The following is a 13,318-nucleotide window of genomic DNA, read 5'->3' on the forward strand; positions in this document are numbered from 1 at the left end:
TCATAGGGACCTCTGGAGGTCTTAGCCCAGCCTGCTGCTCAAAACAGGGATAACTTTAAAGTTAGCTTATGTTGCTTGGGGCTTTGGCCACCTGAGTTTCAATAGTCTCCAAGGATGGCGTTGTCATGCCACCTCTGTGCGCTCTGACCTGGTGCCGTATCACTCGTGTGGGGAAGAACTTTCCTCTGACGTCCAGTTGGAGTTTGCTGTTTTGCTGCCTGGCATTTCCATAGTGGTCATACAAAGGATGATAGTGTAGAGTGTATGCATATGCACTCATATCATAAAGAAAAACTTGGGGAGTATTTAAAAATAATTAAAAAAAATGTTTCACTGTATTTTTCAAAGACTAGTTCCAAAGACAAATGACACCACTACCCTCTGCCTGGACCATTTATGTCTTCTCATACAGATGTAATATTATTGCTTTCCTGAAATAAATTGTTCCTGCTCATTTTTCTTACTGCCTGCCTTGGGAACAGTTATCATTGGTCATTCAGTGAATGGAGATGTGAACAAGTTGCCATAAGAAAAGTAAGAGTGCAAATGTACAATGCAAAAACTATTCCTTGATCACTGTAGTCATGCTTTAACCCCATGCTAAATACATAATAGCTTGCTCCTCAGTGTAAGCAAAGTAAGTCACCTTCATTTACTGCGAGATACCACATTTAGTGTGGGATGTCATTGTACACTACCAGTTGCCAAGGAGTACCTGGTATGATAGAAGGTTCTATCCTTTTCTAATAAGGGGTTCATCTGGTCATTCACACATCTTGCTTGTGACCTCAGGTCTGGTTATCTACAAGGCAATATGTCTCTGGAGATTTTTAGTACATTTGCTGTCTGCTGCTTTTCCTCTGGGGAGGAACTAACAAGACATAAAATATCAAGTTCACTTCATGGCCCTTCCTTGTTATAGTCTTCTCTTTGTTTCCCAGCTATTGACATGTCATACCATAGTTTGCTTAGACTGTTTCATGAGTATGTGGTATGCAGGAGGACACAAGTTTCCTGTGTTCGTATGGCCTGTCAAAGGGCCATGTCAAATTCCAGCCCTTCGAATTGCAGAAAATCCTCGTGTTCTTCATTGCTGTATTGATCCCAAGTTTATGGGTTAGACTTCAGACACTGGCTTTCTTAAATACTTAGGGCAGACCTGAGTTAGATAAGAAGGGGAGCCCCACAGCAACGTGAAAACAGCAAAGAGATGGTTTGAGAAAAGGGTGGCCTGGAGCAGCAGCAGGTATTCTGCCTGCTCAGGGCAAAATGTGCTCTGGGCCTTCGCCCAGACTGGGCAGTTCCCACTGCCTGTGATTAGGTCTGTGTGAAAGCTCATCTGTCCCTTAGATAAATCAGTAAAATGGGCTGTCATTTATCCTGTCTGTTAAGCTATGTTGCCTCTTCAAAACATTGATGCCAGTCTTGTTGATATTAAGGTGACTTCTAAACCATCCACTCTGACCTTTCCCTAGGATTACCCTTGGCCAATAATTTATTCTCTGGAAATACTAAAACAGCCCAATAAAACAAAGCAGGTCCTAACCCAGCTTTACAAACAAGTCTCAAGAATGAGTCAGCACCTTATTCTTTACAGGTTTCTATTTTTGGAGTTATTTGGGACGAGAGGGAGGATGATAACATGATCAAGGCCGTAGTCTAGACTCAGCAGACATGCTTTCAGTCCCTTGTCCTACACAGAGCTGCTGTGTGGTTGTGGGCCAGTCACTTATGACCAGAGTTTCTATTAAGATCTTAAATATGTCTTGATTTTTACCTGTGTAAGATGTGAGTTATGAACTTCCCAGTAACAAACTAGTAATAGCAGAGCTTCCTTAATTGATGGGAAAGTTGTACAGGTGAATACAGTAAAGATCATGCAAGTTCTAGATGGCAGGATAGGAACCATCCCTCGTGTCTTTTCAGTTATATTAGCACTGAAGAGAAAATGGGCATTTAACATAAGGATTTATAACTTCAGTTCACATGTGGACAAGACATTTTGGCTGGTACACATATGTCAGAGGGAACAACACAGTTTGTCTGAAAAGTAATTGCATTTTCTAACCAGAGTGCCTTTCTTTAAAATAAACAGTTTCCTCATTATCATTTCACTTGTGCTATTATGTTGACTGATGCCTTTTGTTCGCCATAAACCTGCCCAGGGTTTTTGAGGGCCTATTTTGTGTTCTTACTCACTGCAAGTTTTATTTTAACATTTTAATGGGAATAGCTTTGCTTTGGTGTGTACAGCTGGGGCGCATTAAAATGAGATGCTTAATTTTATCTGATTCTGACACAGATGTGATATAATTAAAGTGTAAGTCTCTGGAGAGATTTGCCCATTTGTTCATTTTTCCAGCCAGTGTGAAACTCTCTTTATCTGAGTTTTCTTCCTGGGGCTTAGATAATGCAGACACTTGTACAAATGCATAGTCATTCTCATCAATATAAGAAAGATTTACTTGGGCTACTCTCTTCCTCTTTGTGCTTTTTTACCAATTCTCTTTCGTTTGTTTGTTCCTTTTTTAGGATTTTGAATCCTTTTTCTCTGCTAAAGAAGAAAATATTATTTATTCATTCCTGGGTCTTGCTCCTCCTCCAGGCACAAAGGTATGCACTGCTGTCCTTCCATGGGGGCCATTTATTTGATTTTAATAAAAGATGAAGAGAGGCAGTGACTCAGCATGTCAAATAAGGGCAGTGACAAGCATTATATTAGATGCTGGTGCAGCAAAGTGTTCTTAAGGGGGAAAAAAAAAAGTGGCTGGTTCAGTAAATACTAGAAAATACTTCTCCCTTCCCTTCTTTCACTGCAGGCTTGTTACCATGCCTCCAGCTGATGATTTTTGTTGTTGTTGTTGTTGACACAAAGCAGTATTTTATCATGTTCAGCTTTTAAATGACTCAGGATTTCCTAATGCAATTTATAGGTTGTGTTAATTACAAGAAACCTTCACTTCCCCCTGACTACATCAAACCTCGAGCAAACAGGGTTTGTGCTGGCCACCGACAGAGGGGCTGGGGTGTGGACCCATTCCATCCCCTGTGTGTACCCACAGGCTGGACCACAGTGTTTGATCCCTCTGCCTTGAGGAGATAATTTAAAGTCTTACCCAGGATGTCATGTAGTCCCTTCGGCAAGTCTACCCATTGTTTTCCATCCACTGTATTTTGAGAGTGTTCTGATATATTTCTGACAAAAGAAAAATATGTTTCTTTGCTTGTTTCGTTTTGTTTTTTCTTTTACAGAAAGCAATGTGTTTTATCTTTAACAGAGTCTTCTTCTAATGAGAGGTTTTATAACTGAGAGCATTACAGCTCTCTTATCCTAAGATCACATTAGATGATAATCAAATGTTGCCATCTTTAACATGGGTGATTCAACAAAAGAAATTAATCAAGACAGTGATGAGCCAGAGTGATAGCAGAGAACTCTGCTGCATTGTGGTGACCTGGCTGAAGACCTGCCCTGGAGCATGAGATCTGCTTTCTGGTCCAACTCTGCTGCCAAAACTGTGCAGCAGCTTTGAGTGAAACACTGTTGTAAATGTCTGTTTTTCCTCTTCCGCAAAAGCAGAGAGAAAAAGGAGCCTTTGCTAAGTGCCTTGAAAGCTACAGATGAGGAAATACCCAGGGGAAAGCCACAGTTGCTATAAATGTCTTTGACACTGAGTCCCTGTGCGATAAGGAGCAAGTGATTTAAACTTTGTGCCTTAGCCGTGCCGTCTCCCACCAAGGGAAATAAAAATTATTTGCCTACCTCACAAGGGTCTTGTGAGAATTCATTTAATTAACATCCACAAAGCCATGAAAAGCTTAAAGGACTGCAGGTATTACGTATTATAATCATTATGAAAGATACATGGAGAATCAATGAGATAAAGAAAATTGCATTTTTCCATCTTCCCACTTCATATATTGTCTGCTCCTTCATGCAAGGTTCTGTTAGATAGCATGTCTATGAAGCAAAGTAGCAATTTTTCAGAATTCATTCATTCCCAGCTGTCAGCAGAGGCTATTACAGTTTCTACTTCGTGACAACTTTGTAAATGTTGAAAATAATATGTTCCATACATTCTGCTGAGCAGATAAGTGTTAGTGCTACTGGTAGCAAGCAAGTAAGGTTTACGCTGATTAACTGCTGCATTGGTGGTGGTGGTGATTGTTTCAGTCCAAAAAGTGGAAATAAGTGAGAGTGTTCTTAAAAAATCCATGTAAAGAGTGGAAGTATATTTACATCATCTCCCTTTTAGAATCTTTTCCTGAATTTGAGAGAGACAGATACAAGTGTTTTAGCATTTATTGGCAGAGGTGTTTCTCAGCATCTTCACTGCATGACAGTCTGGCTGTGCTTTGTCATACAAATAACCTTGCTGCACTGCTGCTGCTTTCCTTTCATTAGGCTGTCAATTCAACCTTAGCATGAAGTACAATGGGTGGCTCATGACATTGATTTCCAGCAGCATAAATCTGAAATAATAAGTCCGGTGTGGAAGAGATGGTGATGCTGACACATATGACAGAGTTTCTTACTAATACTTTCTTAAATAATTGGATTTTTTTTCTGGAATGTGATGATAATTTGTAAAAGAAGCAAACTACAAAGCATGGAAACACCACAAAACAGTCAGTAAGCTTTTGCTTTCAAGGGGTTTTTACCCCACTGAGGCATTATAAAGATTAATATGAAGCTGATACATGTTTTACATTCTTGCCTCAGAAGATTCTCTTTCCTTTTCCTTCCATCTTTTGTCTCATATTGCACTAGCAGTAGAGAAGCTCTTTAATGACTGTGATGCTGTTTCACAGCACAGCCCACTAGGATCCTGACCCAGGACTGTTTCAAGCCTATTTTCTAGAGCAAGCAGAGGAGCTTTTTACTACTCCCTCAAAAATTACAACTTGCCAACAAAATGCTTGTACTGAAATCCATTGCCACGTCAGCCTGCTGAGTGCAAAATGCATGTTTCAATTTTGCAAATTTGCATTTTTGTAGCCCTGACTTCTGTCAATGAAGTATTTAGATGCCTGGATGGCATATGGAAACTTCTGCAGATCTTGGTGGAAAGGCCAAAGCTCTAAATGCTATTTGTGTAGATCACTGAGGGAGTCAGGCAAAGATCTTCACACTTTTTTTCCTATATACCAAGGACATTTTTATAATTAAAGGGTGTTATGTGGCCATAAAACTCAGTGACACTACAGAAAATCAATACTTATTTTTGGTACTTCAGAAAGGGTCAATTAGCTCACATCATCCTCTCCTGTTGCCTCTCCATTGTACTGGTTATCATATTTTCTAAAGCATCATTTAACAGGGATGAGTTGCACAGTTTTCTATGCCTAAGAGAAGAAGCAGCCATAGGGTTTGTGTTAATAAGTTCTTTAGTCTATTAATATGAAATACCTTCTCACTTGAAGGAATACCTGGTCTTAAATACTTCTAACTTCTAAACACGTTCCATGGCAGGCTGGGATTTAAAGGACAGCAACGCTTTGTGCCTGACCCAAAGATCACTGCAGTTAGTGATAGATTTCTGAATGATCTCATTTAATCTTGGATTAGTGGCATGAACAGTGATGTGCCACTAGCATACATGTGTACATTTGAGCTATACTCAATGTATTTTGTATGTCTAGGGTCAGGTGTCTCATTCTCAGCTGCCCCCAAACTTGGGTCCGTTTCTTTTTTAAACCCCCCTCATTTTTATGCTTAGTCTGAGACTGTTCTCAATATTCTTGAAAATGCTCTGAAATATTGGTGATGTATGAACAGCCCATTAAAAGCTCCGGCTGCACTGCTTGTTTTCTAAAATGGTACAGGTGAATTGTTTTGTCAATGAGATGCCTATTACTTACACTAAGATGACAAACAGTATGCTTAGCATGCTGGTTTTAATGCAGGTAATTAATTACTTTTTTTTTTTTCAGGGACAATCAGTTTTTTTTGAGATCTTTATTAACTGCTGTGGTAAATGGCTGCTGTTTCCCAGAAGTCCAGAGAGCCAGTAGCTTGTAGCAAGATAATTTAGGTTTGCAATTGCTCTGTGAACTCAGTGAAGCTGATTTACTTGAGCTGAAGGTCTGTTTTCAAATCATGTATATACTTAAATACTTAACCTTAGTATTCTTGGTCTTAATATCCATAATCTTGCTAGACCAAAATCCACAGATACTTAAGCTTTAGTCTTTTACTTGAAGAAGACTTGTACTAAGACTGCTTTGAATTATAAATTTACAGAATGTGCATTTTATTTAAAGAGAAAATTACCTGTCAGACAATCTTTATAAATGGTACTTCATTTTAAATTAGTTAAAAATTAAATTTTGTGTTTCTATGGAGAGCTAGTATAATGATGATATTCTAAACATCACAGTTCTCCATGTAATTAACAAGAACTCCGTATGTGTGTGTGCACGCGCATGTGTTCTGGCTGATAACACGCTGCTTCTAGAGTTTAGTTCTTTCAGCTACAACTTTTTTTTGGCCTTATGCTCTGAGTAAGTATATGATTCATCTGAGATAGTCTTACACAGTAGGCTCATTTTAATTAGAATGCCATCTTCAGTCTTTATGTATTTTATGTATCTGCCAAAAATATCGAGTACATAGATTTAAAAATGAAATGTTAATACACATGCTGAAAATAAATATCTAACCAATTTAGTTTTTATTAACACCATCCTTTTCATTTTAGGAACTGCTACAAAGAAAGTATCTGTAAGGAAGTTATCATTTGCTTAAGAAAACAATGTATTAACACAATGTTGCAGAAGAGAATTTCAATATATATCTGTGTTGCTACATATTTTAATCTTAAAATATTTTGTTAGCTTGTGGGGGAAAACTAAAAGATAAATTAAGCCAAACAAATGTCTCTGTAGAACTGTTTTTAATAACAGTGCCACCAGCATCAGAGTGCAGTGAGCCCACAGTTTTATGTGCACCTGAAATGAGACAATATTGCCAGAAAAACAAGTAGTCTTTTCTCCTTCCTCCTGCCTCTGGCTCCTTCTGCTTACTCCCAGCTGCTCATTCCTCCCCCCCAAGCATCCCCCACATGCTGGCAAAAACATCCATACAGCTGTGTAATGGAGTGTGCAAATTGTGTGAGATATAGAAATGTTTTTCTTTTTAAAGCTTTAATCTTGATCAGCCTCCCACTCCAGTTCACCATGCAGCCCTGGAAAGGCTTTTGCTGCCAGGAGGGCAAGGGCAGCGCGGTGCTGGGAAGGACTGCAGGGAGGGCGATGCTTGCTGCTGATCGTTTTTGCTTTTGCTGTTGTTGTTTTTTTCCTGCAGAGAGGAAGGGGAATTTATGAGCCTATGTGCTAACTCTCTTTTCATTGCAAGCTCCTTACATATAAAACATATTTTCCATGATTCAGGAGAAAATTGCCAAAAGGGCACCAAATCTTACAGACCGTAAAGTTTCAGGAAAAAGATAAAACTGCAGAAGTATTTTGTCCATCTTCATTCTGTCATGGTATCTGCTTCCAAACATTCCTAACCTCCTTTCTATCACTTTTGTCCCCATTGAGCAGAGCATCTCAGCTGGAGGGCTTGTCTCATATTGCACACCCACATCATGTGTCCCACATGGGACAAAGATCCCTAAGTCAGCACTCACCCGAGTCAGCTCTGGGGCTAAAAGCCAGATAGCTATGCTATGTCACGCTTCTGCAGGCTAAGTACACTGGCTGAAGAAATCATATAAGATGAGGACGCTGGAGGAGGACTTGTGAAGCTTAAGGGAGAGGAGATCGTGACTGGCGACATTTGTTTCACTGTAGAGACAAATGAAATCACAGAAAAGCAGAAAACCCCGAACTGACTAGGTGGATGAGTTGTAAGGGCTTGGTCACAGGGATGAGAAAGGAGCTCATCTTCTATCAGGGACATGCTGCTCTGCCCAAAGCATGTAGGACTTGGGATGAGATGGGACAGGGTCTCCCCTGAGCCCAGTTCTCTGTTGCTGGAGGCAACCACACCAGATAACGCCTCTCAGAAGTGGTCAGATTCCCTTTTAATGAATTAGGTCCTTTGCCTCCGCTTCCCTACTGGAAAGCTCTTCCAAAATTTCACACTGCTGATTAGAATTTTTATTTACTGCCAGTTTGTACTCATTTAGTATCTACCTCAGTGCTCTTCCTTATCCCGTCCCTCCCTGATGTTTACTCTGATCTATTTTTAGAGAGCCATCATATCCCCTCACAGCATTAATTTCAATAGATTAAAGTAATGAAGCTTTTTTGGTCACCCTTTCATAAGACAGGCTCTCCACACTCTCAGATATTCCTGTAGCCCCTGTCTGCACCTGTTCCAGTCTGAATTTCTCTTTCTTCAGCCTGAGTGACCGGAACGGTACAGAGCGATCCAGAGGAGGTTTTGCCTTGGCCTTATGCAATGGCATTAATATTCGCTTTCAGCTCCACCAGCTATACCGCACCTCATGCATCTGAGGATCACATTTATTACCTCTTTCACTATCGCATCACATTCGTGGCTCAGTTATTCTGTGATTATTCAAATACATCCATCTTTTTCTTCTTTGAAGATCATCAGCTAACAAGCTCCCAAAGCGCAGTAGAAACATCTGTTTCTAATCTCTGTCCTAGAACTACCTGTCCCAAATAATGTGACTTTGCACTTCATGCTATTGCATTTCATCCTATTTCTGTTGTTCCACTCGAGGCCATACAGGTCTCCTTTTATCTGACACAACGTGTGATCCAGTGTGACCTTTCACAGCTACCTAGCTGAAAGTACAACAGCACTTAAAATAAAGAGCCTTCTAGGAGGTGCTTGTTCACGGTGCTGGAATAAATAGATTTGATAGATTGGTGTGTGAATTGAGGAACAGTTTCCGGATTTTAAATGAGAAAGTTAAGAGCCTATCTATGAAATCCTTTATTACTTCTCTTTTTCTGTAGCTTCTTGATGAAGTTTAATTGGAATGCATGCTGGGGAAAAAGGCTTTTTTTCCTGAAGCTAGAATGTGCCAGCAGGGTCAGTATCAGTTCCTATTAAACTTTCCACAGAAAAGTTAGAGAATCTACTGTGCTCTGAAGAGGAAGAAGTGCTTGAATTCATGTTTTCCCTACACAACCCCATGCCTTTACCAACAGATCAACATGCCAACAAGCATTCTTTTCACAGGAAAATGTCCAAAAGGGTATATTTTCATTTGAGTGCTGAAACAAAATTAGAAAAACACCTCCCAAAACTGTAAAGTGAAGAATTTTATAGAAATGAATTGTGGTTATGTGCCCTGAGGCTAACAATGACTTCTCCTTTGCTGCCAGGAGACCGAAAAGTCTGATGCCACAGATGAAACTGAGGCACACACGGAAGACAAGGCAGATGAAGGGGCTCATGAAGAAGCTCGGTCTGATCAGTCACCATCAGAAGATCAACAGGTAATTTTTCCTTTTTCCCTTTGTGATATGAGGGTTTTACCTGTCCTAAGCACATGAAACAAACCCGCAGGCCCTCCTACTGTGCCTCAGGGTGGAAAAACTGATTGCAGAGTGGTCCTGCTTGTCTTTCAGATGCATTTTCTTTGGCATTACAGTGATATGAAACCTAGATAAATCTCCAGGGAACTTGTATAACAAGAGCTGTCTCTAACAGTTTCCTTTTGCCATTTGTTACCATAAGCTTTTTTTTTTTTTTTTTTTTTTTTAAAGGCTCATTTGGAACCAGACTCTAGTTATGGAGAATAATTTAGGACTGAACATGAGAGTCCTATCTGTGTGGAAAAATTTACTGCTATTAATGACCGGCATCTGCAGTGCTGATAAAACTAGTTCTTAATGTTTGTTGTCATGTACCAGCATTGACTGTTGTTGCAGCAAGCCAGATCTGGCTGTGCCTTCTCCAGGCCATGCAGAAACCCTTGGGCAGTGCAGAAATAGAGACTGTTGTTATCCTTTCTGCCTGCATGATGGTCTGATATGGGCAGATCTCAAACTGCAGTGCTAAAGGTTCTTGTAAGAAGCCATCTGAGTTCCTTCAATTCCCTAATATAATATGCTGCAGTTAGCTAACATCAGTAAAGTACTTCTGGTTGAAAGGGTAGATGGATTTTGCAAAAAGGGACCATTCTGTTGTGTGCCGGTGTCTTCCTCAGTGGGGTGTTTATGTTACCAGCCAGGTTCTAGACCCAGCAGAGACTAAGCAAAAATGAGTCCTGTGTCTGGAGATAGGGATCCAGCTGTTTTGTTTCTCCTGCTGCTTGGACAGTTTGGCATTTAAGGATGGGTTTATTTTGATATTGCAGTGTCAGGTGACTCTCTTCCCAAAGAGGCAGGCCTACTGCTGGATCAAGTGCTTACACTTGTTGGTTTTTTTTGTGGTTTGGAGATCAGATGGTCCCAGTGGAATATCTGTCACAAATGCATCATCTCTTTCACTCAAGACCAAAACAAATGTGGTTTGGTTTTTTTCCATCTAGCTGCAATGTTTTTCCAGAGGAAGCACCTCTCTGTAAGCCTTTCCCCATTCCCATTTTTAACAATGACTGAACCAGTCAGTGTTAGGCTGGAAAAGCACCCTTTTACACAGCCTCACGCAAGTCTCAGGCACTGGGAAGTACCATTTAAAATTTCAAAATGGCGATGAGGAGAGACAGTCCTCAGTGGGAACTCAAATTTCTCCTTAAATTATATCCAAGCACCTTTTATGTCTCTATGAATTTCAGCCAGCACACGAGTGCCATCAAATACCTCTTTCCTCAGTTCTTAAGAGAAGGCCAGCATAAAACTGCAGTGCATCCCCTGGCTGGATTAGGTTACTTGCCATTCTGGCTGGCAGTCTACTCTAATGTTTTTCAAATGAGAACAGAATGCTGGAACACGTCTGCAAATGTGTCAAGCAGCTGTGTATGAGAAGTTTTGTAATGACATAATGCAATACCACTCCTTTACTCCTATACAACAAGCACCTTGCTGCATTTCGCACAGAATGGATTGGAGCTCTAAGTGGAAAATATATTCTCCTCTAGTTTTCCAGGGAGAGGAGTGGCAGAGGAGAGAGCAAGACAGTGTGTTTGAACAGATCTTTCTGTGGTTATAAAGGCATAAAATATGGTTAGTCTTACAAATCCTCCCCTTTCTTGGCAGTGTCAAAATGTTCTTACATGGTCTTACATAAGGAGGAGGAAAACTCTTCCTGAAATCGTCCAACTCTGATACCCACCTTCATCATGCCAGGTGTATATTAGCTCCTAGGGGAAGGAAAAAGCACTGTTTCGGTTCCTGTCTCACTCGTTTTTAGAGAGGGTGCTCACCACTGCAGGCAGCAAGGTACCAGAGACTCCTGCTGGGGACACACAAAAACCATTTTTCTCCCTGTTCCACCACCCGCTTCCCATGTCACCTAGGACAAATCACTTCAGTGACGTGGCATCTGTCCACCTTGCCACAGTTCATCCCAATTATCACTTCTGTTGGGATGGCATGAATCATTCTGTAGAAATTCTGGTATTCTCATTCACTACAGACAGCACACAGAGGATGAGTTTAGATGAGAAGAATAACTTTGAGGCAGCTACAGTGAGATTAATTCTGCCTTTTGTATCTGTATCTCATTCTACCCTTATAAAAGAAAGCTAGAATAACATTTCCTTACCTGGCCAGGGTTTTATGAAGTTAAATACGTTTCAAGACTGTCAGGTTGCCATTGGAGTATCTCCACTGGATGTTAGGTCCTAAAGGATACGTGTAATATCAACACAGTATTTTCAGTATTTCCCTCTCTTCCTCTCATTCTGCAGCCCAGCACACCTTGTTTGGCCACTTAACCACACTGAATAGATGTTTTCCGTGTGGTCTCCCCACACGTGTCTTTTTTCTTCTAGGTTATTAGGAGCTGGTCTCTGTATACTGGGTTCTGAAAGGGTGACCTTCTTATCAGTGGCCCACTGTGCATCTTTTGAACAGCAGTCAGGTCCCTTTTGGAGTGTCAACTTACTCTTTTGACAAACCCTCAAATCAAAATACCATAATTTAAACATCGCAGTTTTATGTTCTGCTTCTGAATTAATATACCAGCGGGAATCTAGTATTGGCATTTTGGCCTTATTTAGCACTCAGTTTCAAACCAGCTTAAAAATGACTCTCTGATGCGGGGTGTAACCCAGCCAGCTTTTCTCCAGTGACTGTGCAGGAGAAATGCCAGTGCTATAGAAAAATTCTAGAAGAGTCTTGGCGAGGTAAAGATATCTTAGTCTTTGCCAATGAGCATAAGACAGATAAGAAAATAAACTGTGACTGTCTCAATTGTGGAGCTGCATGGAGGGTCCCAGATTTCAGAAGGCTCCTCCAATGCCTCAGTAGCAGGATTGGCAGCCAACAGTCAATGTGGGTAAAGTGTGGAGGCTGCAGCCCTCCCCTACTACTTCTGCTGCCCTTGCTGGGAGATGCAGGAGTCCAGAAGCTCCAGCTTTTTGTTTCAGGCCGTGGTATGACCCTGAGAAAACCAGCAAGAGACCCCCAACTCTCTGAAAAAAAAACTCTTAAGTCAGCAGCTTCCTCCTGAAAGTGGCAGGGATAAGCGCACAGTGCGACAGGTCGCTCCTCACACACCTCACGTTAGGCTGCCTAGGCTTCAGCAGCTCCAGCCCCTCCTTCACACGAGCATCCAGGAAAGCCCAGAGCAGATGTTGAAATAGAAAGTCCATTACACAGACCCGGTAGTAAGTAACAGGAACAGCTTTCAGCCTGCGTCACCAAGGGACAGCTGCACTAGGATTTCTTTAGATTATTAAATTTTTTTCACCTTAAACCTGTTGCACGCTTTTCTTCCCGAATCAGTTCATCAAGCTGATCCTTGACTTCTTCCTAATCTTTTTTTTTTTTTATTCCTAATTCCCATCCTCTGATGGAGAAGGTTGAGGAACCATTTTGTTTGGATATAGTGTCCCTTTTTTCTTGCTTTGTCTGTCCCTTTGTTTTTGAGTTTTTTGAGGAAAAGACTGTGACCTCCTATGCACGTGGCACAGCAAGGACTCTGCTGGTCACTAGATGTGATGGTAATAATTTTTCTTTATTTTTACTATCTGATTTTAGCTTTAGATTTTAGCTTGGGGGTTAGAATATTTTATAAGTGCTGTCCCAGTTAAATCAGTTTGCAGTACAGATTAGGCTTACTTCAGGGCAGAATTATTTTAGAAACATGTTCAGAAATCATATTATAACACAAGTCTGTATCCTGTCTCAGCAATTCCCCAGGCCATATATAAACCCTGGCACTGCAGCTCACTTCCTTATCTCAACTCATTCTATTCAAATGCATATCAACTGCTCATGCCTT

General features: G+C 40.8%; 1 protein-coding gene across 1 annotated transcript in view; it reads left to right on the plus strand.

The window, feature by feature from the left end:
* The window catches only part of SH3BGR (SH3 domain binding glutamate rich protein), a 30,596-nt gene that overhangs the window by 12,959 nt on the left and 4,319 nt on the right, over positions 1-13,318 (plus strand). The window contains exons 3-4 of the mRNA XM_054812786.1: positions 2,533-2,613; positions 9,310-9,423. Coding sequence (XP_054668761.1) covers positions 2,533-2,613; positions 9,310-9,423 — 195 coding nt within the window. The remainder of the gene's footprint in view (positions 1-2,532; positions 2,614-9,309; positions 9,424-13,318) is intronic.

This window comes from Grus americana, chromosome 1 (genome assembly GCF_028858705.1).
Source record: "Grus americana isolate bGruAme1 chromosome 1, bGruAme1.mat, whole genome shotgun sequence".
In the NCBI taxonomy this organism is placed as follows: Eukaryota; Metazoa; Chordata; class Aves; order Gruiformes; family Gruidae; genus Grus; species Grus americana.